The 27,500-nt window shown below is 46.1% G+C and overlaps 4 protein-coding genes and 2 pseudogenes across 8 annotated transcripts in view; 2 read left to right on the forward strand and 4 right to left on the reverse strand.

Moving 5' to 3' along the window:
- The window catches only part of LOC147240222 (uncharacterized), a 4,512-nt pseudogene extending 3,660 nt beyond the window's left edge, over positions 1-852 (forward strand). Inside the window, exon 3 of the transcript XR_015111231.1 lies at positions 198-852. The product of XR_015111231.1 is annotated as an uncharacterized LOC147240222 (transcript). The remainder of the gene's footprint in view (positions 1-197) is intronic.
- A 7,388-nt stretch (positions 853-8,240) lies between these two features.
- Positions 8,241-10,763, forward strand: LOC147240223 (uncharacterized). Its single transcript, XM_086193445.1, has 2 exons — positions 8,241-8,431; positions 9,110-10,763. The coding sequence occupies exons 1-2, from the start codon at positions 8,377-8,379 to the stop codon at positions 10,240-10,242; spliced, it is 1,188 nt and encodes a 395-aa protein (XP_086049571.1). The 5' UTR covers positions 8,241-8,376; the 3' UTR covers positions 10,243-10,763.
- A 1,143-nt stretch (positions 10,764-11,906) lies between these two features.
- On the reverse strand, positions 11,907-15,270 carry LOC147240224 (uncharacterized). 2 transcript variants are annotated; one of them, XR_015111220.1, is made up of 3 exons: positions 15,008-15,270; positions 12,813-14,245; positions 11,907-12,725 (listed from the first exon to the last, which is right to left on the reverse strand). XR_015111220.1 is itself a non-coding variant. In XM_086193443.1 (3 exons), the coding sequence occupies exons 1-3, from the start codon at positions 15,180-15,182 to the stop codon at positions 12,709-12,711; spliced, it is 600 nt and encodes a 199-aa protein (XP_086049569.1). In that variant the 5' UTR covers positions 15,183-15,270; the 3' UTR covers positions 11,907-12,708. The 2 variants fall into 2 exon arrangements, 1 of the variants encoding a protein (XP_086049569.1); XM_086193443.1 differs by having other exon boundaries at positions 13,838-14,245.
- Positions 15,271-15,841: 571 nt separating this feature from the next.
- LOC147240225 (uncharacterized) lies at positions 15,842-18,284 on the reverse strand (annotated as a pseudogene). The gene is made up of 2 exons (XR_015111217.1): positions 17,890-18,284; positions 15,842-17,015 (listed from the first exon to the last, which is right to left on the reverse strand). The product of XR_015111217.1 is annotated as an uncharacterized LOC147240225 (transcript).
- Positions 18,285-18,461: 177 nt separating this feature from the next.
- On the reverse strand, positions 18,462-22,554 carry LOC147240226 (uncharacterized). Its single transcript, XM_086193421.1, has 4 exons — positions 22,253-22,554; positions 20,257-20,425; positions 19,446-20,066; positions 18,462-19,191 (listed from the first exon to the last, which is right to left on the reverse strand). The coding sequence occupies exons 2-4, from the start codon at positions 20,423-20,425 to the stop codon at positions 18,674-18,676; spliced, it is 1,308 nt and encodes a 435-aa protein (XP_086049547.1). The 5' UTR covers positions 22,253-22,554; the 3' UTR covers positions 18,462-18,673.
- A 1,121-nt stretch (positions 22,555-23,675) lies between these two features.
- The window catches only part of LOC147240227 (uncharacterized), a 3,869-nt gene continuing 44 nt past the window's right edge, over positions 23,676-27,500 (reverse strand). Inside the window, exons 1-2 of one of the 2 annotated variants that reach the window (XM_086193371.1) lie at positions 27,303-27,500; positions 23,676-25,551 (exon numbers count right to left, since the gene is read on the reverse strand). The exon at positions 27,303-27,500 is cut by the window's right edge and continues 44 nt beyond it. In XM_086193371.1, coding sequence (XP_086049497.1) covers positions 24,062-25,551; positions 27,303-27,477 — 1,665 coding nt within the window. In that variant the 5' untranslated portion in view covers positions 27,478-27,500 and the 3' untranslated portion in view covers positions 23,676-24,061. Of the gene's footprint in view, positions 25,552-25,810; positions 27,173-27,302 lie in introns of those variants that run through there. The other variant, XR_015111214.1, reaches the window with a different exon arrangement.

The following is a 27,500-nucleotide window of genomic DNA, read 5'->3' on the forward strand; positions in this document are numbered from 1 at the left end:
AATTGCAGAGATGTAACTGAAATAAAAATGTCCTTCGCTCTTGTTTGCCTGCTTGCTGCCAGCTTTGTCCTGGCTTTGTAAAAACTGTCCTGCCTTTCTTGGGTTGTGTAACCAAAGGGAGACCAGTGTCCTGCCAGCAGGAGGAATCATTTACACCAAAAGTTCATAAATCCATTAATTGTTTGTCTGTGTTTCAGTTTTACCTTCAGATATTCAGAAAGTGATTGTTGGTGAGTACGAGCAGCAGGAGTGGAGCTCCAGGGTGGAGCAGGAGCAGCCAGAGCCCCCCCTCATTAAAGAGGAGCAGGAGGAACTCTGGACCAGTCAGGAGGGAGAGCAGCTTCAAGGGCTGGAGGAGGCTGATATCAGCAAGTTGCCATTCCCTCCTGTCCCTGTGAAGAGTGAAGATGATGAAGAGAAACCTCAGTCCTCTCAGCTTCATCAGAGTCCAGCTGAGGAGAGCAGAGAGGTGGAGCCTCTAAGCAGCAGCTCCACCCACCACCTGAAGACAGAAGCTGATGGAGACCACTGTGGAGGACCAGAACCAGCCAGCAACCTGGACCCAGACACACTTTTACACCCTGATACTGAGGGTGAGATGTCAGACTCCTCGGAGACTGAAGACAGTGAGACAGACTGGAATGAACCTGGAGGTAAACCATTTCACTGCTCCGTGTGCAGGAAAACTTTCAAACGACAAGGATACTTGAATATACACATGAGAACACACACGGGGAAAAAGCCTTTTAGTTGCTCCCTGTGTGGAAAATGCTTTACTCAACAATCAGGTCTGGATTACCACTTGAAAACGCATTCAGGAGAGAAACCTTTTAGTTGCTCAATTTGTGGTAAGAGGTTTGCTCAGAAAGGAACTTTACAATATCACATGGCGACGCACACAGGAGAGAAACAGTTTAGCTGCTGTGTTTGTAACAGAAGATTCAGAGGAAAATCACAACTCAAAATCCATAAGTGTGTTGGCAACCAACCTCAGCTTCCTGTTCGACCGTTGAGCTGCTCTGAATGTAATGAAACATTTCCCAACAAATATCTTCTTGTGACTCACCTGAGGATGCATAAAGGAAAGAAACTGTTTACTTGCTCAGTTTGTGGACAGAAATGGCAGTGTATCTCACACCTGAAGATCCACATGCGAACCCACACGGGAGAAAAGCCATTCAGTTGCTCAGTTTGTGGGAAAAGATTTACACAGAAAGGAATTATGACACAGCACATGGCAGTTCACTCAGAGGTGAAACCGTTCGGTTGCAATGTTTGTGGCAAAAGGTTCTATTGGCATTTTCAGATCAAAAAACACAAGTGTCTTGGTGGCTCGCTGCAAAAAAGCAGTGCTGTCTTGAATGGACAGTATTCAGGATCAAATCCAGTTGGATATCCAGATACTTACTGGAAGACACGTGTGTCCTGTGAAGTTGATGACATTGAATTTTGGAAAGACACCAGGCAACACGAGTCTGGTTTCACTTATCAGAGAAATAAAAAGGTCTGTGCTAGCGATGACGGGTGTGAACCCACCAGGAAGGCCTGTAGCCATGGTGATGATGTTAAAACTGAACCCAAGACCGATGACGATGTAGACAGTGATTCTTACCAACAACGGCAGTCAGATTTAAATCAGCTGCAAGTTGAAAAATCCTCTTCAAGTGATACATGCCGTGATATTGACAATAAACTTTCCAGCTCCTCTGAGGACCGTCACACTTTGCAGACACGCATGAAACATCAAGCAGGACTGAAACTCTTAAGCTGCTCGTTTTGCGAGAAAGCGTTTGCAACAGGAGGACATCTGACGAGACACATATCTGTCCACACGGGAAAGAGACTTCTCAGGTGCATCGTTTGTGAGAAAAGCTTCACCGTAGAGTCGCAGCTTATAAGTCACGAGTGTTTTAACGAGTCATTGCAGCTTCTTCAGAGTCAAACAGGGCCACTGATTCCTGCCAAGAAAACCTTCAGCTGCTCTCAGTGTGGAAAAGGATTCAACCGCAAACACAATCTCCAGGTTCACATGAGGACGCACACTGGAGACAAACCTTTTAGTTGCTCTGTTTGCAGTAAAAGATTTTCCAAATGTGACACTTTAAATTCCCACATGGCAAGTCATTCAGGAGAGAAACCTTTCCGCTGTTCAGTTTGTAGCAGCGAGTTTAGTGACAGCGAGTCGTTAGTCAAACACATGAGAATCCACACTGGACAGACCCAGTTTAACTGTTTGCTCTGTGATAAAGGCTTTGCATGGAGAAGAAACCTGATAAAACACATGGAAGCTCACGCGAAAAAGAAAAACTATAAATGCAATGTCTGCTGCAAAAGATTTACTTGGCATTATCAGCTCACCTACCACGAGTGTGCTGGTGAGACGACAGAGTTCCACCAGAGTCAAACTGAGGAGAACCAAGAGTTGGAACCTCTAACAGAAGCTGATGGAGACGACTCTGGAGGATCAGAACCAGCCGACAGCTTAGATTCAGACACACCTCTTCAGCCTGATACCGATGACGAGCTGTCAGACTCTCCTGAATCTGATGAAGATTCTCTGAAAGAAACCAAACTTCTGCAGTCAAACCCTTTAAAAATCAAAGGTTCTGAAAGTGACCTTCCTTGCAGCAATAAATCATTCAAGACCTCAGAGACCTTTAACCCTCAGAGTGACGACAGCGTCGACAGTGATTTCTGGAAGGAGACTCAAGAACGTCGAGTCAATGATGTGAAAAACACTGTCATCTCAGACAGTGAACTGGAACACGAAGGTCACCAGAAACCATCAGAGTCTGCTGAGCCAGTGAGTGACGACAGCGTGGACAGTGACTTCTGGAAAGATAACCGCCAGCGTCAGTCGGGTTTAGATTCTAAAATCGTGGATGAGGTTTTTGAAAGAGAAACAGGATACCACACCCTCCGACCATACAGCTGCCCTCACTGCACCAGAAGGTTCCGCAGGGATTGCCATCTGAGGAACCACTTGAGAACTCATTCTGGAGAGACGCCGTTTACTTGCTCCATCTGTGGTCAGCAGTGTGTCTACAAGTCGCAGCTGAAGATACACATGAGAACTCACACAGGAGAGAAACCATTCATCTGCCCTGTTTGCGGTCAGCGATACGCTCACAAAGCAACGATGCAGTCTCACATGACGGTTCACACCATGGCCAAACAATACAGCTGCAGTGTTTGTGACAAGAGCTTTGCTTGGTATACGGAGCTGAAATACCACCAGTGTGTCGGTGAGTCGGCGCGTTAACACGCAACCTCCAACAGTGAGTGAAGTAAACATTGAGCTTTGAGTTTTTTGTCCCAAGAGTTTTGTAAAAATAGTGTTTTCAGTCCAGTGTGGTTAAAAGGAAATGAGCATGTTGAAAGGTTCGGATCCAAGAGTTTTACTTTTGCTGATTTCAGTCACTCTAATGATCTGGGGTTTGCTTGATAGTCAGAGTCTCTCAGGTCTTCAGTTGCCAAGAAAAACTTTGTCCACCCTGTTGATGTGAACTGGCACGACTGGGAACAGAGTCCTAAAGTCCTGATGAGGGCAGGAGGTTTCACAGGCCTGTCGGGTGGAGGGTGAAGAGCAGGACCGTGGTTTGCTTTGTTTCCAGAGTCCTGAATTACATCGCAAGTCATGTTTTTCTTGGAAATAGATTTTGAATAGAAGTGCAGATGAAATGTAACATGAATTTTTTAATAAAGTAATATTACTAATAATACAAGCATGGGTTTCTTTAATGTCCTGTTCTGTACACACAAAGGAAGTCGTCAAGTCAGGTTTATTTGTGGCGCCAAACCCCAACCAAAGTTCTGTCCTGACTCTGTCCAAGTAGAGCAGGTCCAGCACCTCCCTCCTTCAATGAACCTCCACCCAACAATTCTCCATCAGCAGCACATCCTGCAACAGCAGCCACCAGAACCTTCCTTTACCAGCAGGAAGGTGGAGCAGATCCAGGATCAGTGGGGACGCACGTCTGCTTTGACAAGACCTTCACTGTGAATCTCTGCCTCTCTTTTGCTTTCAGAAATGGAACTTAACGCTGTAACTTGGTTATTAGCATAACAAGCATATTTATCATATTGTAGCATGAGCAGAGATTTCTGGCGTATTCAATAAAACCAAAGAGACACAAGGGAATATCAGGACACTGATACTTCTCTTCTTGGTCATTTTTGCTACTGCGAATGAAAAGTACAGAAACTTTGTTAGCAAATAACACACAACTTGTGTTCTTAACAGAAGAGAGCAACGATATCTGTGAATCCTGTTAACTGGAAGAAAACTTCTGATTTTATGGAGTTAGGGTTAAAAACTCAACTACAAAAAAACGAAGTTTCTTATAGACTTTTTGATTTTTTTAGGTTTTTGTTAACATGTTTGCGTTTATATTCAACTCAATGAAAACCTGTATTCCCGTAAAAGATTAATTTTGGTCTGAATTTCACGAGGGAGAAACCGACAGAAGCACATCTGGATGATGGCGGGCTTCCTCTTCTGCGCATGCGTCCAGCTTCTTGAGGAAGATGGCGTCGGGCGAAGGCAGCAGCGCCCCGTTCTTATTGGAAAAACTATTTCTGACATCACATAGAAAGAAAAGATCCGATCTTCTTGTCCGGATCAAGTTCTCTTTGTGTCGTTGACCTCTGACCCCCAGCTTGCAGCCTCAGGAGTTAGCTTAGCCTGCTAGCTGGAGGCTCCGGTCGGTGCCAGAGACGGTCCAGACGCTGCGAGCTCTGGTGAAGCAGCGCCTGACCGCGGCTGCTGAAGAGATATTCGGGCTGTTTGAAAGTACGATCGCGGAGTACGAGGAGCGACTTTCACGCTCCAGGGAGGAGAACGAGCGACAGCGACACCTGCTGGACGCTGTTGTGAAGCCTCAAGTCCGGTTACACAGAGCAGGTCGGTGCACTTCTTCTGTTGTCTTCCGTCACGCGGCAGCAGGTTTCTACTCGTCTGAACTCGCTAGTAGATCCGAGCTCCCTGGTTCCTGATGTCCAGCAGGTTCTGGTCTGTTGGTAAGTTCCCATCCTGGCAGAGTGTGGAACAGATTACAGGTCTCAGAGGAAACAGGACCGTTTCAGGTCACTGGGGTTCACACCTACGTCAGGATTACAGCACAAGTCTACGCTGATGCTCTGACTCACCTGGTAGGGTTTCTCAGAACCACCAGTTTAGCAACAGCTGTGTTTCTCTGTGTTCCAGTGATTCCTGCAGATGTGCAGCAGCTGCTGGGGAGTCAAGAAGAGGTTCCCCCTGAGCAGCAGGAGTGGAGCTCCAGGGTGGAGCAGGAGCAGCCAGAGCCCCCCCTCATTAAAGAGGAGCAGGAGGAACTCTGGACCAGTCAGGAGGGAGAGCAGCTTCAAGGGCTGGAGGAGGCTGATATCAGCAAGTTGCCATTCCCTCCTGTCCTTGTGAAGAGTGAAGATGATGAAGAGAAACCTCAGTCCTCTCAGCTTCATCAGAGTCCAGCTGAGGAGAGCAGAGAGGTGGAGCCTCTAAGCAGCAGCTCCACCCACCACCTGAAGACAGAAGCTGATGGAGACCACTGTGGAGGACCAGAACCAGCCAGCAACCTGGACCCAGACACACTTTTACACCCTGATACTGAGGGTGAGATGTCAGACTCCTCTGAGACTGAGGCTCAGGAGACCCGAGGACTTCATAAGACTCAGTCGGGTTTAGACTCTGTGATTGATCCGGTGATAACGCGGTGATAAACCCTTGGCCGCCCTCGGTGTGGCAAAACATTCAGCCTGAAGGCAACTTGAAGATGCACATGAGCCTTCACTCAGGTGAGAAACCTCTCTTGTGCTCATACTGCACTAAAACATTCAGATGGAGGGAACACTGTGTGACTCACATGAGATGTCACACCGAAGAGAAACCTTTCCGCCGTTTGGTCTGTAGTAAAAGCTTCAGGAACACTTGAGATCTGAGCAAACACAAGGAAGTCCACACAGGCCAGGAGGTGTTACGATGCTCTGAGTGTGGGAAAACGTTCCCCCTTAAAGGCAACCTGAGGGTACACATGAGAATTCACACCGGAGAGAAGCCATTCACGGGCAACCTTTGTGCTAAAAGGTTCCGACAGAGGGAACACTCAATCGTTCACACCAGACTTCACCACGGAGAGCAACCGTTCAGCTGTGCGGTCTGTAATAAATTCTTCAAGAAGAGTGCAGATATTCACAGACACAACAAAGTCCACACAGCTGAGAACTCCTGAGCACGGAATACACGTGAAAATTCACAGGTGTGAAACTATTCACTTGTTCAGCTTGTGGGAAAGTTTTTAAGGGTTTGTGCATCTCACCGAGCACGTGAAAATTCGCACGGCAACAAAACTGTACAACTGCACCCTTCGGGGTGAAGGACTTAGTAAGTAGTTCCCTAATGGATGTGGGGTCACGAAAGACTTTCCTACTGTAGCCAGTGACCTGTGATGTCATCACCCGGTGACGACAATGACTACATCACCATGCAGAGGCGAAGTGATCATCAACAAATTCTAGGACGTTTCATCATCAGTTGTGATATGTGTGACCCGAGGAGGAAAAAACATTTTTTTCAAGGATATTTTGTAAATATTTGAATTTGAATTCCCAGTTTGGGGATCAATAAAGTAAATCTATCTATAAATTCCTGTTGGTCGTTATTCATGTGCTTGTAGTTTCCTTCTTTATTATTTAATTTCCTGATTTCAGGTGATCGTCCAGGATCAGCAGATGCGTCTGCAGTCACTGACGTCCACAGGGTTTGACAGTTTTCATGTTAGCCGTTGATATAAATTCAAGAAATGTCTTTATTTTTTTCTGTTGAATTCAGGTTAGAATCGTGCTCTGGAGCCAGTCCTTCACCAGCCTGCACTCCTGCTTGTGAAACCTACCATTAAAGTTTAAACACATTTACAAGGCATTCGTTTCTTATCGTGTTTAAAATATTTAATTGCGTGACACATTTTCATTTGTTCTAACTGGTCATTTCCAAATATCGAGAGGAACCTCAATTGAACATTGAGAAAATCGTGAAAACTCGTGATCCCATCAGGTCTGAGACGGCGCAGTGAAGGGACCTGGAAACAAATACATGAATAATATTTCACTGTGAGCGAGTAAGAAAGCAACAACCAGGAAATGGTTGGCAAAGCCTCTCCTGCAGTCCAGGACTGGATCAAAGTGGTTCAGGGTATTTTCATGATGGAGGAGCGAACATTGATTCTGAGGCTCGAACGAGAAAAGTTTGAAAGTTACAGGAAATTCCGGACAAACTGTTCAGCCACTTCTTGGCCAGATGGTGGGTGAAGAGACGAACCCCCGACTTTTTTGTTTTTTTGACTCCACTCACCTGTCCTGTGCTCCGTGTGCTTCAGGACTGACACGTATTCTAGTCAGTGCTTTGCATGTATGCAGCAAACTAGCAGGATTTAATTTGCTATTATTATTATTATTGTTGTTGTTGTTGTTGTTGTTGTTGTTGTTGCTGTTGTTGCTATCATTATTGTTGTTGTTGTTGTTGTTGCTGTTGTTGTTATCATTATTGTTGTTGTTGTTGCTATCATTATTGTTGTTGTTGTTGTTGTTGTTGTTGTTATCATTATTGTTGTTGTTGTTGCTGTTGTTGTTGTTGCTATCATTATTGTTGTTGTTGTTGTTGTTGTTATTTGTGTTGCTGCTGCTCTCGTCAGGAGAAGAGAAACCCTGGGAAGGCGAGGGTTCCCATGAGGCAGACACAGCTGTCGTTGTCATTTTCTGATCGTTGTTACCAGTTCTTGTTTAGCGGATGCTTTAGTTGCTGATCTGTTCAGGTACAAGTAAACCCGGAGAACTAGGAGAGAGAGCCTCGGTGCTTTAGGAATGTCGTGATGTGTGTTTTTTCTTCTTTTGCTTTTCCTATTTACTCTGTTTGTCTGTCTTTATTTGCTTTGATGACAAGGTGATGATATGATATGATACATGTGTACAAAATTAAGAGCAACATGTATGAGCTGTATATTTCATGACATTTTTCGATTAAATTGTACTGTTTTGACCAGTTTTACACAAAACCACGGAGAGAGAGAGAGAGAGATCTTTGTTCCGGATTACATTTCAAATTAAATGCTTTTTCAGCCGCTTAACGCGACGATGAGGCGTGGACTTCCGTTGTAATTTCAGTTGCTATAATTCATGTTCAGTATTTGACTGTTTGATGGTCACTGAAACTGTTTTCAATACGTGTGGTCTTTAGTTCCGTAGAACACTTGTCACGTCGTCTCTGAAGCTTTTATTTCGAAACATCGCCGGATCCCGATAATATTTACTTCCGTAAAAAAGCAAGGAGTGAATTCCCTCCGACTGAGTAACGCAGCATTCAGTCGTGTAACCCGAGCAGAGATGGAGCAGCAGCAGCGGTTTGTTCCACACCCGGAAACCAAGCTGCACACTGAAGGTTTGTGATGTTTTTAAACCGGAAACACGTTTATTAACCTTGCTAAGCTAACGTTAGCTTCAGCATCCACACAGACTGCTAGCAGCAGCGAGCTCCTGCTACAAGCTTCGATCGGTGATGTGAGGAGTCCCGACTGCTGCTTTTGCGTGGTCGAAGCGTCTGTTTTAATGTGTAATTCATTAGATCGTTTCATCTGTCCTGCTCACCAAAGTGAAATCTAAAACTGGTTGTGAGCAGCAGGTGGAGCGAGTGCAGAGTTTCAGTGACACTAAAAACAAACCATTGTTAGCATCGCTGCTATCGATGAGTGCTGATGTGTTGGTGTCAGCATCGAGGAAATCCTAAGAGTTTCGTCCCATTCAGGAATGTGAGTGTGCTAAACCTTGTGGATCATTCGAGGCGTGGATTTTTCTCTTTGTGTTTCTTTTACGTGACCAATAAACAGAGAAAAATTGTAACTGGATCTGATTTACTCTTGTTTTCTGGGTTGAGGTCTTCTTTTGTCCCTGTGGCACTGCTAGGTGTCCCACCACCAGCAGTAAAACCACTACACTGTCAGTAGTGCGAGTCACAACGCCTCCACGTGAACCAACCAATGGGAACATTCCTCATCCAGCAGCATCACCATGCCAACAGCTCATGTGAGCATTCATCACCAGCTCTTATTCTTTGTTTCAGTTTTACCTTCAGATGTACGGAAAGTGATCGTTGGTGAAGACGAGCAGCAGGAGTGGAGCTCCAGGGTGGAGCAGGAGCAGCCAGAGCCCCCCCACATCAAAGAGGAGCAGGAGGAACTCTGGACCAGTCAGGAGGGAGAGCAGCTTCAAGGGCTGGAGGAGGCTGATATCAGCAAGTTGCCATTCACTCCTGTCCCTGTGAAGAGTGAAGATGATGAAGAGAAACCTCAGTCCTCTCAGCTTCATCAGAGTCCAGCTGAGGAGAGCAGAGAGGTGGAGCCTCTAAGCAGCAGCTCCACCCACCACCTGAAGACAGAAGCTGATGGAGACCACTGTGGAGGACCAGAACCAGCCAGCAACCTGGACCCAGACACCCTTTTACACTCTGATACTGAGGGTGAGATGTCAGACTCTCCTGAACTTCCCACAGATGACAGTGAAGAGGAGTGGATCAAACTCAGTAACACTCAGTCAGGTTTAAACTCTGCAGAGGACAAACTTGACTCTTTCGGTGATAAGAGGAAAGTAGGTGAGAATCCAACTCCCTGCCCTGAATGTGGGAAAATATTTTATTCCAAATCGGGTCTGAATAGCCACAAGAAAATCCACACGGGAGAAAAACGTTTTATTTGTTCATTTTGCAATAAACGATTCCGGAAGCGCTCCGATTTAGTTGTACACTTCCGAATCCACACAGGAGAGAAACCTTTTACCTGCTCAGTTTGTAATGCAAGTTTCACAAAGAGTAACGCGTTGCTTCAACACTCAAGAACACATACTGGATTAAAGCCTTTTTCCTGCTCAGTCTGTGGTAAAATGTTCTCACAAAAGGGTCATGTGACAACACACATGAGAATACACACTGGAGTAAAACCGTATTCCTGCTCAGTTTGTAGTAAAATGTTCTCAGAAAAGGGACACATGATGAGACACATGGCTGCGCATTCTGGAGTGAAACCATTTTCCTGCTCCGTTTGTGGTAAAATGTTCTCGCAAAAGGGACATATGACAACACACATGGCTGCTCACACTGGGGAGAAACCATACAGCTGCAGTGTTTGTGATAAAAAATTCACCTGGAGGTCGCAGTTTAAAAGGCACGACTGTACTGGTGAGAACAGCAGCAGCAAATGAAGCTGCTGGACCTCATAAATACGGGCGCAACTGTGAATGAACGGGAGATCCAACAGCTAAAGCGAGAACTGGACATGTAAGGATGTACAAAATAGAAAAGCTCATTTGCCGTGATAGCTTTTTGATCACGTTTAATCAGGACTTGAATGTTTCACCTGACTGATGGGTTACTATTGTGATGTCATGGATGTCTCTGGGAGACCAGCTGAGCTCAGAGTAGGTGACACGTGCTGTTACTGTTTTATGCAGAGTCAGAAGTGAATGTTCAGAGTAGCTGTTAACAGGTTTTCTGCCGGAGAAGCTGTGGGAAGGTGTTTAGCAGGTAATAATTAAAATGGGGAGTAACTACAGACATGCTGAAAATAAAATGAGACTTAAAAATATTCATTGTTCACATGGATTATGAAGTGTAAATAAATACCTTGTGTTTATACATTCAGATCCATTTTTACTGTGTATTTAGTGAAATATGATTTAAAGTGTGTTTTTTCCTACATTTGTAAATATTTAAGTAACACTCTGAGACGACACATTTGTTTGTTTGTTTGTTTTAAAAAGAGATTTATACATTTAGTCAATGACAAAATCAAATCCAGCCTCGCTCTGATAGAGAAGCTGCAGCACAGGGACCTGAGGCTGCTGGGGGTCCGACTGTCCCACGCTGTTCAAGGAACATAGCTTATTACCTAAAAGAAGTCTGGTCTTCTGGTCTGGACTAAAGGAAAGACAGTTTCACCACTGGTGTGTTTCTCAGCTTCAGGCTCTAGAAGCTATTTTGGTCTTCTGGCGCCCCCTGTTGTGTTCTTTCACATAGTGAAATTATTATGACATCAAAGGTTTAGGTACATAGTTCCCTCTATGAAAGCAGAAATGACCTGGTAAAATACTCTGGTAAAAGTCCATCCATCCATCCCTCCACCCATCATCCCTCCATCTTCTCCCTCTCCTCCTGTTGAGGGTGGTGGGGGTGGAGCCTATCCCAGCAGCCTTCCCCCTGGACAGGTCACCAGTCCATGGCAGGGCCAACACATCGAGACAGACAACCAATGGCTCTCCCAGCCACGCCTACGGTCAATTTAGAGTCTGGATTAACCTGGTCCCCTCTTGATGTCTTTGGACTGTGGAGGAAGCTGGAGTACCAGAGAGAACCCAGCAGGAACAGGGAGAACATGGAGACTCACCCAGAAAGACCCCGTGCTGCAGCCGGGGCTCCACCCACAACCTTCTTGCTGGGGGGCCACAGTGAGGACCACTGCCACACCAGGCTGCCTTTGGTAAAAGTCTCAAGTAAAAATTCAACTTGAGCAAATAAAGTAAAGTATTTGATGTTGGGTTTTCTAAAATATCAAAAATAAAAGTCTACATTCTACACGTGTCCCAGCACATGGGAGCATGCAGTTCTCAAGCCATTGACCTCTAAAGGTCAAGTGATTGTCTTCATGAAGTTGGCTGCCTCACATTTGAATGTACATCATCTTCACCAGCATTTCTCCTTCACTCTTCCTTCTCTCTGTCCTCTCTGACAGTTTCAGAGGATTTGTCAGAAAATAATCTCCTGATGGTTTTATTAGACTAAGAAGACTTTGATTGAAGCTCCTGGTCTTTTCCTCTGCTCTCCATCCTGGAGAGATCACCAAGGAGGCTGAACACAGGGTCGTACTCTCAAATCAAGTGTCTGATTTTATTGGTTAATTGTTCTCACACTGCAGCTTCAATTACAAACTACAACTCCCAGAGGCAACACAAAATATCCAGCAGATGCAGGAATATACAAACAAGAGAAACCACTCCCTTGTTGTCGGCACCACGGTGAGAAAAAATTGTAAACGTGCCATGATGGTGGGAATTAACTCAAACCAGTTTTATCTGGTTAGATCAGGGCTGCCCACAACATGGCCCACTGGATGTCATAAATAAACATAATATTAATAATAACAAACTTAAAAATAAATAATAAATACTTTCAACAACTATACTGTCAATAACTGTGTAGGCTGTTTCTTTTTGCATTGTAAAAACAGTTCTTTAAATGTGTAAAATCCTTAATAATTAATCAGTTCTTCATATGATCATGCAGCAGCTTGAGCAGCAGGTGTAGAACCTCCCTCCTAGTAGAGCAGGTGTAGAACTTCCCTCCTAGTAGAGCAGGTGTAGAACCTCCCTCCTAGCAGAGCAGGTGTAGAACCTCCCTCCTAGCAGAGCAGGTGTAGAACCTCCCTCCTCGTAGAGCAGGTGTAGAACCTCCCTCCGAATAGAGCAGGTGTGGAACCTCCCTCCTAGTAGAGCAGGTGTGGAACATCCCTCCTAGTAGAACAGGTGTGGAACCTCCCTCCTAGTAGATCAGGTGTAGAACCTCCCTCCTAGTAGATCAGGAGTAGAACCTCCCTCCTTCTATGAACAATCACATCTGAGACAGCAGAGATGAAAACCTTCCTTTACCAGCAGGAAGGTGGAGCAGATCCAGGATCAGTGGGGACGGACGTCTGCTTTGACATAAAAGCACAGCAAGTTTTCTAATGTGAAACGATGCAAAAATGGCTCATTGAACAAAAGTGTGAAAGTCTCAGGACCTGCAGGAAGTGGGCACTATGAACGTGTACTTCATTTGGCTGTAAATTAGCACGAGCAGCTGGGGTGGACATGAAGAGAGCAACAGATCGGTGTCATCTGCCGGCGACAGTCACCCAGCCTCAGCATCACAGCTCAGTCCTGCAGGAGCTTGTGAGGTGGTGGAGATGCTGGCTGGAGGAGGTGACCACCACCACCAGGGGAGGAGCTGGAAACCGTGGAGCAGAAAAAAAAACACCTAGGCACAATCTTTGATAACCTGCTGAGGTTTGTCCTCTTGTCCCTCGGGATAAAAAAAGTGATTTGATTGATGAGCTGTGAGAAAAATCTACCTAGAACTTTAATAATCTGTGGCCTAAGGTCTTGTACTGTAAAGTATTTTTACTTCAGTGGCCGTATGAGAATCCAACTGGAACTTAGAAGAAAGAACTGGCTTGAACAGTGTCTTCATGCTCTTCATCAGGGAAATGGAATGTACCACTCTGAGAGGGGTGCGAGGGGAAAGTCCAACCTGTGTGAATCATCATGTGCTCTCTGAGATGAACATGTTGTTTGAAACTTTCACCACAAACTGAGCAAGGAAACGGTTTCTTTCCAGTGTGAATCCTCATGTGTCTGCTCACGTGGCCACTATATCTGAAGCTTTTATTACAAACAGAGCAACTGAAAGGTTTTTCTCCTGTGTGAATACGGAAGTGTGCAACCAAATCCGGGTGCTGCCTGAATCTTTTACTACAAAGTGAGCAACAAAAAACTTTCTCTCCAGTGTGAACCCTTATATGTTTTCTTAGATATGAGTTTCGGCTAAACCTTTTACCACAAACTGAGCAGATAAAAGATTTTACTCTGGTGTGGATTTTCTTGTGGAAATTCAGTTTTGACTGTGAACTGAATGTTTTCCCACATTCAGAACAGGTAGATGATTTTTCACCAAAATTATTATCACTCATCACAGAGACTTCTGTATGAGTGTTACTGGGTTGAATCCAATCATCAGTTTCAGGTTCAGGAGAGTCTGACATCTCACCCTCAGTATCAGGGTGTAAAAGTGTGTCTGGGTCCAGGTTGCTGGCTGGTTCTGGTCCTCCACAGTGGTCTCCATCAGCTTCTGTCTTCAGGTGGTGGGTGGAGCTGCTGCTTAGAGGCTCCACCTCTCTGCTCTCCTCAGCTGGACTCTGATGAAGCTGAGAGGACTGAGGTTTCTCTTCATCATCTTCACTCTTCACAGGGACAGGAGGGAATGGCAACTTGCTGATGTCAGCCTCCTCCAGCCCTTGAAGCTGCTCTCCCTCCTGACTGGTCCAGAGTTCCTCCTGCTCCTCTTTGATGTGGGGGGGCTCTGGCTGCTCCTGCTCCACCCTGGAGCTCCACTCCTGCTGCTCAGGGGGAACCTCTTCTTGACACCCCAGCAGCTGCTGCACATCTGCAGGATTAACTGGAACACAGAGAAACACAGGATGGAATCCATGGGTTTATTTGAGCTGAAGGTGGATGTGTGACATTGAGAATGCTGCATGGCTCAGAGGAGCTCATCTCGTTGGTTCAATGCACAGCCGTGACGAGGCGTCTGGGACGATGACGCTGAACTCCTGATGAGCAGTGAATAATTTATCCAACAAACATCCAAGATGCCAAAGTGTGGATGAAGTCTCGGTGTTGCAGCAGTAAAAACTCTTGTCAAATATTAAGTGTTTCAGGTCTGACATGGAGGAATCGGAACAACTTAGTCATGGTGTTTCCTCCTCAACTCAACTGGTTCTGCAGTGATTGAGACACATGACAGGAAAAACAACTTAGACTTTCATGTGTCAACCAACATGAAAACAAACTTGTTTATGATTTGGAGACAAAAACTGAGACCTGCGTGTTACAGCGATGAGGGTTCATCCACTGAGATCCTGACTGAGAATGACTGGACTCTTCAAACCTCTGATCTCAGACCAGCAGTCCCAGCCTGCAGGTCTCCTGTTCGTGTCGTGTTTGGCTCCAAGCTGCTAATAACTGCTGCTGACAGCTGCTCGGTGTTGGGCTGCTGCAACTCTCGGGAGCTTCTCGTCTCATCGGCCTGCACTTCAGCAGCAGCTAGCTGCGGCTAACAGGCTGCGTGGGGGAGCTTTAGCCACCGTTAGCTTAGCATGGGTTCCCCGCACCGTCAGCAGAGCAGCAGCGTGTTTCCAACAACAGACAGATGACAAACCTGCGTGTCGCAGCTTTATTTCAGGTGTCAGAACCACATCCAGCAGCTTCCGATGGCGGCGCTCCAGCTCCTCTTCATACTCGGTGATTGTTCTTTCAAAATGTCCAAATATCTCCTCGACGGCCGCGTTCAGCCGCTGGTTGACGAAAAGCTTCAGACTCTGGAGTCTGGACATGTTCTACAGTCAGAGGAGGAAACTGAACACTGGCGCTGCTGCTGATGTTCATCCGCCTCAGACCAGCTGGACGCTCCACTGTGGAGACTACAACACGCGAGCTAACACTTCCGGGTCACATTTCAGAATAAAATCACAGGTCATGACGTGTCCCGCTCCTACAGTTAGCTGTAATCTTCACTTCCACCTCCATTACTCCACTTCGAACTTCAGCACTGACATTTTTATTTCAACTTTCACTTCAGGTGGAATTCATTTCTTCAAATCGCACCCATGATGATGTGGTTAGTGAATCGATCGCTACAAATAACAGAAAACCAGCAGCACAATACGGAGACTGATATGTACAAGGCTCCTAAAATACAAATGAGTTCTGGTGAAAGTGTGAGGTGTTGAGCCATCACGAGTAGCCAGAATCCCCCTCAGCACGAACTCTGGAGCATCAGGATCGTGACTCATTCAGTGCCAGAATTCCTCTGATGAAACAAGACAAAATGAGTGTTGAGGTTGAAAGACTTCAAACATTTATTTGCTATCATAGTTTGACAGATTTAAAGTTGCATGAGAACATTTTCCTCGGCAAACTGTTTAAAAGTTGTTGGTTACACCAGCTTCTGAGAAAGTTTCTCAGTTGCTTAAGAATTTATTTACAGTTCTCAGCAGCGCTGTGACCTCCAAGAGAATCTTTCATTACAAACACTGCAGCTGGACGGCTCCTCCATACTGGGTGAGCTGCCATGTGGGTAGTCATGTGCTCCTTCCGTGAGAATCTTTTACCACAAATTGAGCAAATAAAAGGTTTCTCTCCAGTGTGAGTTCTCATGTGCTGAACCAATGTGTGACGCTGAGTGAAACTTGTGTTGCAAGTGGAGCAGGAAAAAGGTTTTTCTCCTGTGTGAATTCTCATGTGTACCACTAAGTCTGAACGCTGCCTGAAGCTTTTACTGCAATGAGAGCAACAGAACGGCTTCTCCTCAGTGTGAACCTTCATGTGTTTTTTTAAACTGTCTTTCCGATGAAAACATTTATTACAAACTGAACAAATAAAAGGTTTCACTCCAGTGTGAGTTCTCATGTGCTCGACCAACATGTGGCGCTGAGTGAAACTTGAGTTACAAACAGAGCAGGAAAAAGGTTTTTCTCCTGTGTGAATTCTCCTGTGTTTAACAGCGTGGTCACTGCGCGTAAAGTGTTTATTACAAAATGAGCAACTGAAAGGTTTCTCTCCAGAATGAAACCTCATGTGACGAACTAAATTTTCCTTGCAAGGAAACCTTTTGTTACAAACCGAGCAGCAAAATGGTTTTTCTCCAGTGTGAACTCTCATGTGTTTGTTCAAGTCTGTTTTCCGAGCACATTCTTTTCCACAGACAGAGCAACTGTAGGGTTTTCCTCCGGTGTGGTCAGCCTCAGTTTCAGAAGAGTCTGAGGTTGCATCATCAGTATCAGGGTGTAAAAGTGTGTCTGGGTCCAGGTTGCTGGCTGGTTCTGGTCCTCCACAGTGGTCTCCATCAGCTTCTGTCTTCAGGTGGTGGGTGGAGCTGCTGCTTAGAGGCTCCACCTCTCTGCTCTCCTCAGCTGGACTCTGATGAAGCTGAGAGGACTGAGGTTTCTCTTCATCATCTTCACTCTTCAGAGGGACAGGAGGGAATGGCAACTTGCTGATGTCAGCCTCCTCCAGCCCTTGAAGCTGCTCTCCCTCCTGACTGGTCCAGAGTTCCTCCTGCTCCTCTTTGATGTGGGGGGGCTCTGGCTGCTCCTGCTCCACCCTGGAGCTCCACTCCAGCTGCTCCTCTTCACCAACGACCACTTTTCGGATGTCTAAAAGTAAATCTGAAAAACAGTCCATCTGTTAATCATCTTGAGGCAAAATTGAGCATAAAACACAAGTTTTTACCCACAAGTCAGATCCCACCAGCGGGTCCTCAAGCGCAACTGTAACTTTTCTAAAGCGTCTTCACGGGTGGTGGTGACATCAAAGACCTCACAAAGGCAGGAAAGAAGAAAAGCTGCGAGCACAGAGTTTCTCAAATGAAGTGACAGTTTGGTGTTTGTCAGCTGGCGATTCCCTCAGAGTGCAGAACGTCGTCCGGATCAACGTGAGCACCTGCTCATTGCTTCAGAGCAGCCTTTTTAAAAAATAAATAAATGTAATTTCAAAAGTACAGGTGTTTTTACCTGTTGTGGGTCTGATTGCAGAGACGGGACCCAAAACTCCGATAAGTTCGAGTCCAGCCAAAGACCAATAGAAGTCCAGGATCGTCGGACGTCAGTGATGCTTTGATATTTCAGTCCTCACGCGACTTGAGATGAGTGTTGCTTAACGGAGTTTGACGGTTGATGAAGCGTCGCAATCAACAGGTGAAGGACACGGCAACTTTGTCATCCTTGGTGAAAGTTAACAGATGCGTCGATCAGACAAACCATCGCAAATAAAACAGGGTGTCCCTGGAAGTCCGGACGCGGTTTTAGGGTTAACTCGTCCAACAACCGATTGCCCAAAAGACAGCAAATACGACAAACTTGCTGAGCTTGAGAAAACTCACAGCCACGTGATTCTGAATGAAGCAGAAGTCAAACGTTGAATCAGACGGACGGACACGTAGCGACGCCTCGTTCCACTCGCCTCACCAGCCGCGGCTAGCACCTGCTACCGTTAGCTTAGCCACGTTAGCCAACATTTTTCCAACGTAAAATCGTCACAAACCTTCAGTTTCCAGCTTCGGTTCAGGACGTGAACCCACGCGCGGCCGCTGCTCCATCTCTCCCCGGTCTACGCCGCTGAATGCTGCCGGTCTCCTGATGTTTTTGACGGTGTAGCTGCAGATGCACTCACGGTTTGTTTTCAACATTCTCAAACATCCGGGGAAGCGTTTCAGAATAAAATCCTCTAGGTCGCACTGGCAGGTGTGTCTCACTGAAACCCCGAACCCCATGAAATTAGCTAGAATGAACGTGGCGCAGTCAAAGTTTTGGAAACACAAAGAAAAGGTCAAATCATCATCCGGGTCACAGGGGAGCCGCGCCATTTACAGGGCTTTTAATTTGAAATGTGACCCAGAAGCCTACGACTTGTGTGACTACATTAGCTTTGAAACTCCTCCACACTTTGAAGCCACATTAATTTGATTATTTGTAGATTTGAGATTTTATTTGAGGAAAGGAGGTTCTTCCTCCACAGTCAGGCCTCCTCCCTCCTTCTTCCCTTCCTCACTCCTCAAATGAACTCAGCTGTTTTTTTTTTAGGATTTTTATTTCACATTTATTGACCAGCTGACTTCATGAAGATGCAGGGTCGTTCCCTGGAGAGTCCAGCGCTGCAGAGAGCAGCTGCGAGACGAACGGCGAGATGGAACACGATCACTCAATATAGAAAAACACTGGATTTGATGATCGCAGGTCAGCAGACGCCAAAAACCTCGGAGTCCATCAGGGAACGCTGGAGTTCAGTCTGATCAACAGGAAACCAGAACCACTGAGCTTCTACGTGTTCATCCATCAGCTCCTGTCTTCAGGTGGTGGGTGGAGCTGCTGCTTAGAGGCTCCACCTCTCTGCTCTCCTCAGCTGGACTCTGATGAAGCTGAGAGGACTGAGGTTTCTCTTCATCATCTTCACTCTTCAGAGGGACAGGAGGGAATGGCAACTTGCTGATATCAGCCTCCTCCAGCCCTTGAAGCTGCTCTCCCTCCTGACTGGTCCAGAGTTCCTCCTGCTCCTCTTTGATGAGGGGGGGCTCACGCTCCTCCTGCTCCACCCTGGAGCTCCACTCCTGCTGCTCGTCTTTAATGAGGGGGGGCTCTGGCTGCTCCTGCTCCACCCTGGAGCTCCACTCCTGCTGCTCCTCTTTGATGAGGGGGGGCTCACGCTCCTCCTGCTCCACCCTGCAGCTCCACTCCTGCTGCTCCTCTTTGATGAGGGGGGGCTCACGCTCCCCCTGCTCCACCCTGCAGCTCCACTCCTGCTGCTCCTCTTCACCAACGATCACTTTCCGGACATCTGAAGGTAAAACTGGAACAAAGATGAATGTGGTTAATAAACTTCAGCCTGAATTTTGGATGATGTAATCACCCGTTTCAGTAGCACGTTAGCATGTCATCTAGTGGACCACCTGGCTACCATCAAACGAAGCCCACTAAAGGTGCGTTTTTCCCGACAGAACAACAAAATGAAACTCTCTGTAAGTCAGCTGGAAGTTAACCGCCACCGGGTTACGTGACATCATAACGCGAAATACAAGAAACCGGCATTTCTAAGAGTCTCACCTTCGTCACCAGGGCTCATCACAAGTTTGGTGTGAGCTGTGATGAGCACCAGCTCACCAAGATGGCCGACACATGACCGTTCTTCTGGCATTGCCCTCCTCTGTGGACTTTGCACAGATGTCGAGCCGGTGCCCGCATGCTGGGGGGGACGACCTTTGTTTGTCAGTAAGGCGTGAACCCCCCTGTGGAGGCCCGCGTCTTCACCATCAGGACGTCCGTCTCCGGCTGGTCCTGGATCTGCTCTCCCCTCAGTGACCTCTTGGCTGTGTTTCCTCCTCACGTGAACAAGCAGGTTCTTCTTATTCATTTGAACGCCGCAGTGTGAGCAGGTGACCCTGACCTGCTGGCGGAGACACGCCCCTCCTACTGACGGTGGCTGGGGGGTCTGGTGTGGTGGCGGAGGTGGAGATGCCCGCAGTTGGGGCGGAGCTGCCTGTAGTGGGGGCGGAGCCACCCGCCGTGGGGGCGGAGCCACCCGCCGTGGGGGCGGAGCTTGTCCAGAATGTATAACTGCTACATGTTTAATCAGATCAGCTCTTCTGATCAATGTGGACGTGCAGTAGCAGCAGTGGAAATGAGGCGTCGGTCTGCATCCTAAACCGCACTTGATGATGAAAAAATCTAAAATGTGAAAGAAGAATTCATGGAGCCATCAGTCGATCCCAGAGCGCAGCGGCTCTGCAGCGGCTCGCACTCCAGCTCTCCGCCGGTGAATGAAGCTTCCATCAAGCAATCAGATCAGAGCTCACTGGCTGGTTTTAACTTTGAAGTCTGAACTCTAGAGAGGGAACGACGCCCTCACCACACCTACCGTCCTGCTGGACCGCGATGCCAACGTGGTTCCTGACGTGGTTCTGTATGTGGTGTAAATAGTGAAAGACCATTTTACAGAAGGAACAGTGGAACTTGTCACAGCACTCAGAGCATCGCCTGATGGAGAGAAGGGGGTCGTCTCTGCGCTTCACTACCGTCTGGTGCATCTGAGCACAGGAAACACACACAAACACACAAACAAACCAACAAACAAAGACAAACAAACACACACAGAAACAAACACAGACAGACACACACACAGAAACACAGACGAACACACAAAACACAAACACACAACTTCAACATCAGAATTTAAACATTTCCAAAAGTTCTTCTTGGTTTTTCTTCTTTTTTTTAAAAAAATCTTTTCTAACTGGAACCTTTCGCGCTCAGGAAGTTTCGACTCTCCGTCACTTTCAGGTCTAACTTGTTTTCACGCTCCGCTTCTCTCCGCCAGCAGCAGGATCGAACTCACCGTCCTTGTGGCACCTAAACCACCAACTGCAGGTTCGCACATCGAGGCTTTGGTGACACACGAAACTTCGCTGAAGTTGGAAAGATATTGGCAGATTCGAACTTCCGAGATCAATAGCGCGCAATCGAACCGTTATTAAGATACAAACGATGCATCCATGCGGTTGTAGCTGTGCAGACAATGGGCCACAACCGCAATTTAACCGAAATGAGGCGTCTTTTGCATTCGACAAATAACATCGTTTTCTATGTGCAGCGGACGGAGAGGCGAGAGCGCAGGGACCGTCTACAAAGTGCAGCACCGAAGGGAAAAATATTCAATGACGTCACAATTACACGCTGTAGTATCACCAAATTTGTACATTTTTGCCAATTTTCCATTATTATTTTTATGGAAATATTGTTCAATACAATGTGACAACTTCCACCTCTGCATTTGCATTTTCTTTGCAGCTGTCAAACATAAACACAGCTAACTTCTCTGGTTGATTCAATTCTACTTCACATTGGAGATGTCATTTGTGATCTTCAATTCTTGACATTGCCACATTGTATAAAAAAGTTCCTTTTTTTGATGATCTATGATCAATGTTGCTGCTGAACATTGAAATTTAGTATGTAAAAATCCCTGTAAATAAAATTCACTTAGCACTTCATACGTTGTGTCCAATTGATTATTGGTTATTCATAAATGCTGACATTTAGAATGAATTTAAAAAAGTGAAAAACATTAATTTCCAAACAAAGTCTTGTAGCATAACAAGTGGCACACCCTTGATGGTTGGAAGTGAATTTGGTGGTACTACACGCCATATTCGTGAAGTTATTGAATAATATTTCCATAAAAATAATAATGGAAAATTGCCAAAAATGTATAAAAGCATTTTCTCCAAAACAAAGTCTTGTAGTATAACCAGTAGCACAGCCTTGATGGCTGGAGTGAATATGGTGGTACTAGACGTTATAATAATGAAGTTATTGAACAATATTTCCATAAAAATAATAATTATATTACCCAAAAATTTACAAAAGCACTTTTTCCCAAAACCAAGTGTTGAGGTATAACCAGTAGCACACCCATGATGGTTGATCTGAATTTGGTGATACTACAGCGTGTAATTGTGACGTCATTGAATATTTTCCCCTTCGGTGCTGCACTTTGTAGACGGTCCCTGCGCTCTCGCCTCTCCGTCCGCTGCACATAGAAAACAATGTTATTTGTCGAATGCAAAAGACGCCTCATTTCGGTTAAATTGCGGTTGTGGCCCATTGTCTGCACAGCTACAACCGCATGGATGCATCGTTTGTATCTTAATAACGGTTCGATTGCGCGCTATTGATCTCGGAAGTTCGAATCTGCCAATATCTTTCCAACTTTAGCGAAGTACACACGAAAGCAGCAGTCGAGACTCTTCATGTCTCTGAATCAAACCGTGCAGCACGAGCTAGCTGCGGCTAACAGGCTAGCGCTAGCTTAGCACCGCTAACAAACGTGTTTCGAGAGTTAAAGCGTGACAAACCTTCAGTTTTCAGCTTCGTCTCAGGGTCTGCACCCAGGCAGCAGGAGGAAAGAGAGGGAACGCGGCCATCCCGCTCTTCTTCTTCTGCAGTGGTTCCTCGTCTTCTTCTACTTGTGAATTGTCGCATTTCCGCCACCAACTGGCGAGTGTGGACGGAATTTACGCCTCCCAGCAAAAAACAACAATCAAATAACAAAGAAAACCTATCCCGCCCTCATAAATTTAAATTAAACCAAAGCACTGAAAAAGAAACTGTCTATCGCTCGGAAAACCATAACTAACCTTTGCGGAGGAAACTACTCTGTTACAGCCAGTAAAACATTTCAAAATAAAAGCCTTGGCAACATGGCAGGGGTGTTCACAGATTTACAGTACCAGCTGTAGTGGAAGGTGTACTAATGGAGGCTAAAGAGGAAGTTGATTTCTCATCCTAGTTGAGCAGAAGCAGGGGATGTCATCATTCCATCGGCCTTTGTTTTGAAAGGGAACCCGGAAGTCCTCGTTGGTGTGTTTTGTTAGGGCAGCATATCCTCTCCCAGACTCATCTCAGCTGAGCTTCATTTAATTTGCATTAACAAGGTTGCTTTTGTGCCCTGTAAATGTGAGCAATGCTTGTTCCGACAGCGACAGGCGGTGTAACCAAGCCAAAATGTCAAAAAACCCTCTGGTGATGGATGTCTGCTGATGTCTCTGTCTCTTTTGCTGATGGAGTTGATGGCGTTGATGGCGTTTCAGCCTAACGTGCTGCTGTCATGTTTGTTTCCATCTGTTTCTGATCAGAATGACGCTTCTGTCTCTAATAGAGATTTTCTTTTGCAACAAACGGTTGAGTCAGTAACTGCACGTGAATAAGCAACAGCTCAGCCACGCCTGAGCCTTCAAACTGCAGTTGAACAGGAGACTCCGGACACGTTTCAGCCTTCAGCCGGGACTCAAGTCCAGTGGGACCCTTTAACTAGGGGCTTCTCCTGCAGAACTGTGCTGAGGAGAACATGGTAGAACTGTTCTCTTGAGTTCAGTTCCCCACCTGACACTTACAGGTCCAGTTTTTAGGACATCATAATAAAAGCAGAAATACTAGCAATCATTAATATTTGACCTGATCGAGTTTATCTTGAATGCTCTAATGGACATGTTTCATGTCATGTGACCCAGCAACTCCAAAGGGATACCAGATGTTATTAGTTTCTGTTAGACTGGCGAAGGGGACATCAATCAAAGAAATATTACAACAAAGTCATGTCACGTACAAAAGTACATCTAAATAATAAATATACAAATTGACTTTAAGTCCAATTTCAGTGAAAATCTAAGACATTACGTTGAAAATTCTGGACATTTATTGAGCAGCTGAAACAGACAAGGGTTCCTTTTTGGCAAAGAACTTTCTGGATTTGTTTGAGCGTGAAACTGTTGAGTTCTTTTCCTGTTCTATCAGACCTCAAACAAACAAGAGCAGCTGATCTCTGGTTGAGATTCACATGGAAAGACGATTATTCAGCAATAACACAACAAAAGACTCCTAGGACGAGTTTTACAAATAACTGTAAAAGTTATTTACCACCCATTAAGATTCTTGAACAAGCCCCAATCTTTCTACACCTGCTGCTGGTTCAGGCTAACCATGGCTAACAGTGGCTAACCCTTGCGAACCACATCTAACAATAGCCTGAGTCCATCAAAATATCACAATATATTTCACTAAATATAGAAAAACAACAGAGTTGATGTTGAAAAGTTTCAAAGGTTTATTTACTATCACTGTCAGTCAGATTTTGCATTGAGTGAGAAGATTTCAGTGGTTCTGTATCAATCTTCTGTTCTAACCAGCACACTAGTGGCTTGGAAATTTCTTCTCAGTTTGTGAACTGCCATGTGTTTCTTCAGATTTGAGTTATGACTAAATCTTTTACCACAAGCTGAGCAGATAAATGGTTTCTCCCCTGTGTGCGTTCTCATATGCTGAACCAAGGTGTCACGCCGAGTGAAACTTGTGTCACAAAATGAACAACAGAACGGTTTCTCTCCAGTGTGAATTCGAATGTGTGCAACTAAATCTGAACGCTGCCTAAATGTTTTACTGCAAATTGAGCAGCTGAACGGCTTCTCTCCTGAGTGACCTCTCATGTGTCTTTGCATATTTGATTTGTGAACAAAAGTTTTGCCACATTCAGGGCAGCTAAACTGTTTCTTGCCAGTATGGCTTCTCGTATCTACTTTACACCCTTCCCCACTCTCCACAGGTTCTCTGGTCTCAGGTTCAGGAGAGTCTGATGTCTCGTCATCAGTATCAGGGTGTAAAAGTGTGTCTGGGTCCAGGTTGCTGGCTGGTTCTGGTCCTCCACAGTGGTCTCCATCAGCTTCTGTCTTCAGGTGTTGGGTGGAGCTGCTGATTAGAGGCCCTACCCCTCTGTTCTCAGCAGTTGGACTCTGATGAAGCTGTGAAGTCACGACAACACACATGTGGTTTTCAAGTTGATAATGCCAAGTGAATCTTTGGTCACAAACACTGCAGCTGAATGGTTTCTCCCCAGTGTGCCTTCTCATATGGCGAATCAACGTATGCCGTTGAGTGAAACTCGTGTTACAAACAGAGCAGGAAAAAGGTTTTTCTCCTGTATGAATCCTCATGTGAATTGAAAGAGTTCCACTGCAGACAAAATGTTTCTTACAAACTGGGCAACAAAATGGCTTCTCTCCGGTGTGAATTCTCAAGTGTCGATTCAGACAACTTTTACGATGAAAACATTTACCACAAGTAGAGCAGCTTAAAGGAGCACCGACACTGTTGGATCCAGAATCACTGACACGGACTAAAAAAGGCAGAGGTTCTCTGATCTTCCAGTCTTCACTGTCATCAGTTTCAAGTTCAGGAGTGATTGCCATCTCACCCTCAGTATCAGGGTGTAAAAGTGTGTCTGGGTCCAGGTTGCTGGCTGGTTCTGGTCCTCCACAGTGGTCTCCATCAGCTTCTGTCTTCAGGTGGTGGGTGGAGCTGCTGCTTAGAGGCTCCACCTCTCTGCTCTCCTCAGCTGGACTCTGATGAAGCTGAGAGGACTGAGGTTTCTCTTCATCATCTTCACTCTTCACAGGGACAGGAGGGAATGGCAACTTGCTGATATCAGCCTCCTCCAGCCCTTGAAGCTGCTCTCCCTCCTGACTGGTCCAGAGTTCCTCCTGCTCCTCTTTGATGTGGGGGGGCTCTGGCTGCTCCTGCTCCACCCTGGAGCTCCACTCCTGCTGCTCAGGGGGAGCCTCTTCTTGACTCCCCAGCTGCTGCTGCACATCTGCAGGAATCACTGGAACACAGAGGAACACAGGATAGTGAATCACGTCAGAAATGACACCACTGAACTGCTCCAAGCGTCTACAATCCCTCATAGGAAACGCGTTTATTCCTGTTCCTGAGATGATTTCCTCAGTTCATTTGAATTTGGCTCCAGAGTGAGAAAAAGTTTCTCTACCTGCCGCATTTGAGACATCAGGACTAGCGGGGAGCCAATCAGAGTTCAACACGCATCACACACAATGAGGAAACACAGGGCCTCCATCACATACCTGCATTCAACCTGCAGGCAGCTGACGAGTTCTGTTAACACGTCACTGACATCCTAGCTGCAGTTAAGAGAACTGATGCACGTGCATGTATGTACAACCAGTGGTGCAGCAGCGCTCCATCAACCACATGCACCGTCCTCCTTGTTTCTTGAAAAAATTGAAGCAGAGAGGGGGATTGAAATTAAATTCCTCCATGTGCTTCATTTTGGAATGTTGCTAATTTATTCAATGAAACGTCGTTGATAAACTCATGCCGCCGGGAACAGGAGAAGTTGTTCAGCGCCACATTTTCTTCACTCGGATCGAAAGATGCAGATGAAATCGCAGCCATCAGAAAACTGTGAGCCGTCATTACCGTAAACTTTGGAGTGCGGCGGCTCACCTGCTCGCAGCATTCGGACTTCTGACATTTTCACTCAAAACTCCGCGCTGCAATTTCCCTCTTTGGTCAGCGGGTCGCTACCTCCCCCCGCGTCTGTTTGCTTTGGTATTGGACACTTCACTGCTGCCTGAGGGGTCAAAGGTCATTTTCAGATATAAGGAAGTTCTGATGTTTCATCTTCTTCTTTATTTGGTGGTTGTAGTGGGAGGTTTGAGCATCAAACATGGCCAGTGTTTCTCTCCTGTGTGGACTATCATGTTTATTCAAACCTCCCTTTAGAGTGACGCTATTGTTGCAGTACAAGCAGCTGAATGGTTTCTCACCAGTGTGAACTGTCATGTGGGTCACCAAGGCGCCACGCACAGAAAAACTTGTGTCACAAAAGGGGCAAGTGAAAAGTTTTTCAACTGAGTGACATCGCAGCTGAGCCGCAGATAGAGCAACAGTATGGTTTCTCTCTGGTGTGATATCTCATGTGTCTCCTCAAACTGTCTTTGTGCCCAAACCTCCTGTTACGTTCACCACATATAAAGGTTCTTTTGCCTTTGTTACATCTGGTATCATTGAGGAGCAGTTCACTGTTGTCCAAAGAGTTGAAGCCTGACCAAGGTTCTCGGGTCCACGAGCTTCATCTTTGACATCCACTTCAGGTTCTGAAGCACTGGAGGTCTTGTTACAATCAGCCAGTAAATTGATCTACATTACAAAAAACTGGTTTCTGATTTGTAGACGAAAAAACCTGAGTTGAGAGTCCAAACACTGAGAGCAGAGACCTGCGTGTTACAGCGATGAGGGTTCATCCACTGAGATCCTGACTGAGAATGACTGGACTCTTCAAACCTCTGATCTCAGACCAGCAGTCCCAGCCTGCAGGTCTCCTGTTCGTGTCGTGTTTGGCTCCAAGCTGCTAATAACTGCTGCTGACAGCTGCTCGGTGTTGGGCTGCTGCAACTCTCGGGAGCTTCTCGTCTCATCGGCCTGCACTTCAGCAGCAGCTAGCTGCGGCTAACAGGCTGCGTGGGGGAGCTTTAGCCACCGTTAGCTTAGCATGGGTTCCCCGCACCGTCAGCAGAGCAGCAGCGTGTTTCCAACAACAGACAGATGACAAACCTGCGTGTCGCAGCTTTATTTCAGGTGTCAGAACCACATCCAGCAGCTTCCGATGGCGGCGCTCCAGCTCCTCTTCATACTCGGTGATTGTTCTTTCAAAATGTCCAAATATCTCCTCGACGGCCGCGTTCAGCCGCTGGTTGACGAAAAGCTTCAGACTCTGGAGTCTGGACATGTTCTACAGTCAGAGGAGGAAAC

Source organism: Aulostomus chinensis, chromosome 22 (genome assembly GCF_037954235.1).
Source record: "Aulostomus chinensis isolate RoL2024-O1b breed Wild chromosome 22, RoL_Achi_v1.0, whole genome shotgun sequence".
NCBI lineage: Eukaryota > Metazoa > Chordata > Actinopteri > Syngnathiformes > Aulostomidae > Aulostomus > Aulostomus chinensis.

What these genes read in the sequence shown, in the direction of transcription:
- LOC147240226 (XM_086193421.1), bottom strand. Translation starts at nt 20,425, where the DNA reads ATGCACCAGACGGTAGTGAAGCGCAGAGACGACCCCCTTCTCTCCATC. An exon ending in CATCGCGGTCCAGCAGGACG is followed by an intron (nt 20,067 to 20,256) that starts GTAGGTGTGGTG and finishes TTCACATTTTAG; the next exon opens with ATTTTTTCATCATCAAGTGC. An exon ending in GATGAGCCCTGGTGACGAAG is followed by an intron (nt 19,192 to 19,445) that starts GTGAGACTCTTA and finishes TCTTTGTTCCAG; the next exon opens with TTTTACCTTCAGATGTCCGG.
- LOC147240224 (XM_086193443.1), bottom strand. Translation starts at nt 15,182, where the DNA reads ATGTCCAGACTCCAGAGTCTGAAGCTTTTCGTCAACCAGCGGCTGAAC. An exon ending in AATAAAGCTGCGACACGCAG is followed by an intron (nt 14,246 to 15,007) that starts GTTTGTCATCTG and finishes TCTGTGTTCCAG; the next exon opens with TTAATCCTGCAGATGTGCAG.
- LOC147240223 (XM_086193445.1), top strand. Translation starts at nt 8,377, where the DNA reads ATGGAGCAGCAGCAGCGGTTTGTTCCACACCCGGAAACCAAGCTGCAC. An exon ending in AACCAAGCTGCACACTGAAG is followed by an intron (nt 8,432 to 9,109) that starts GTTTGTGATGTT and finishes TCTTTGTTTCAG; the next exon opens with TTTTACCTTCAGATGTACGG.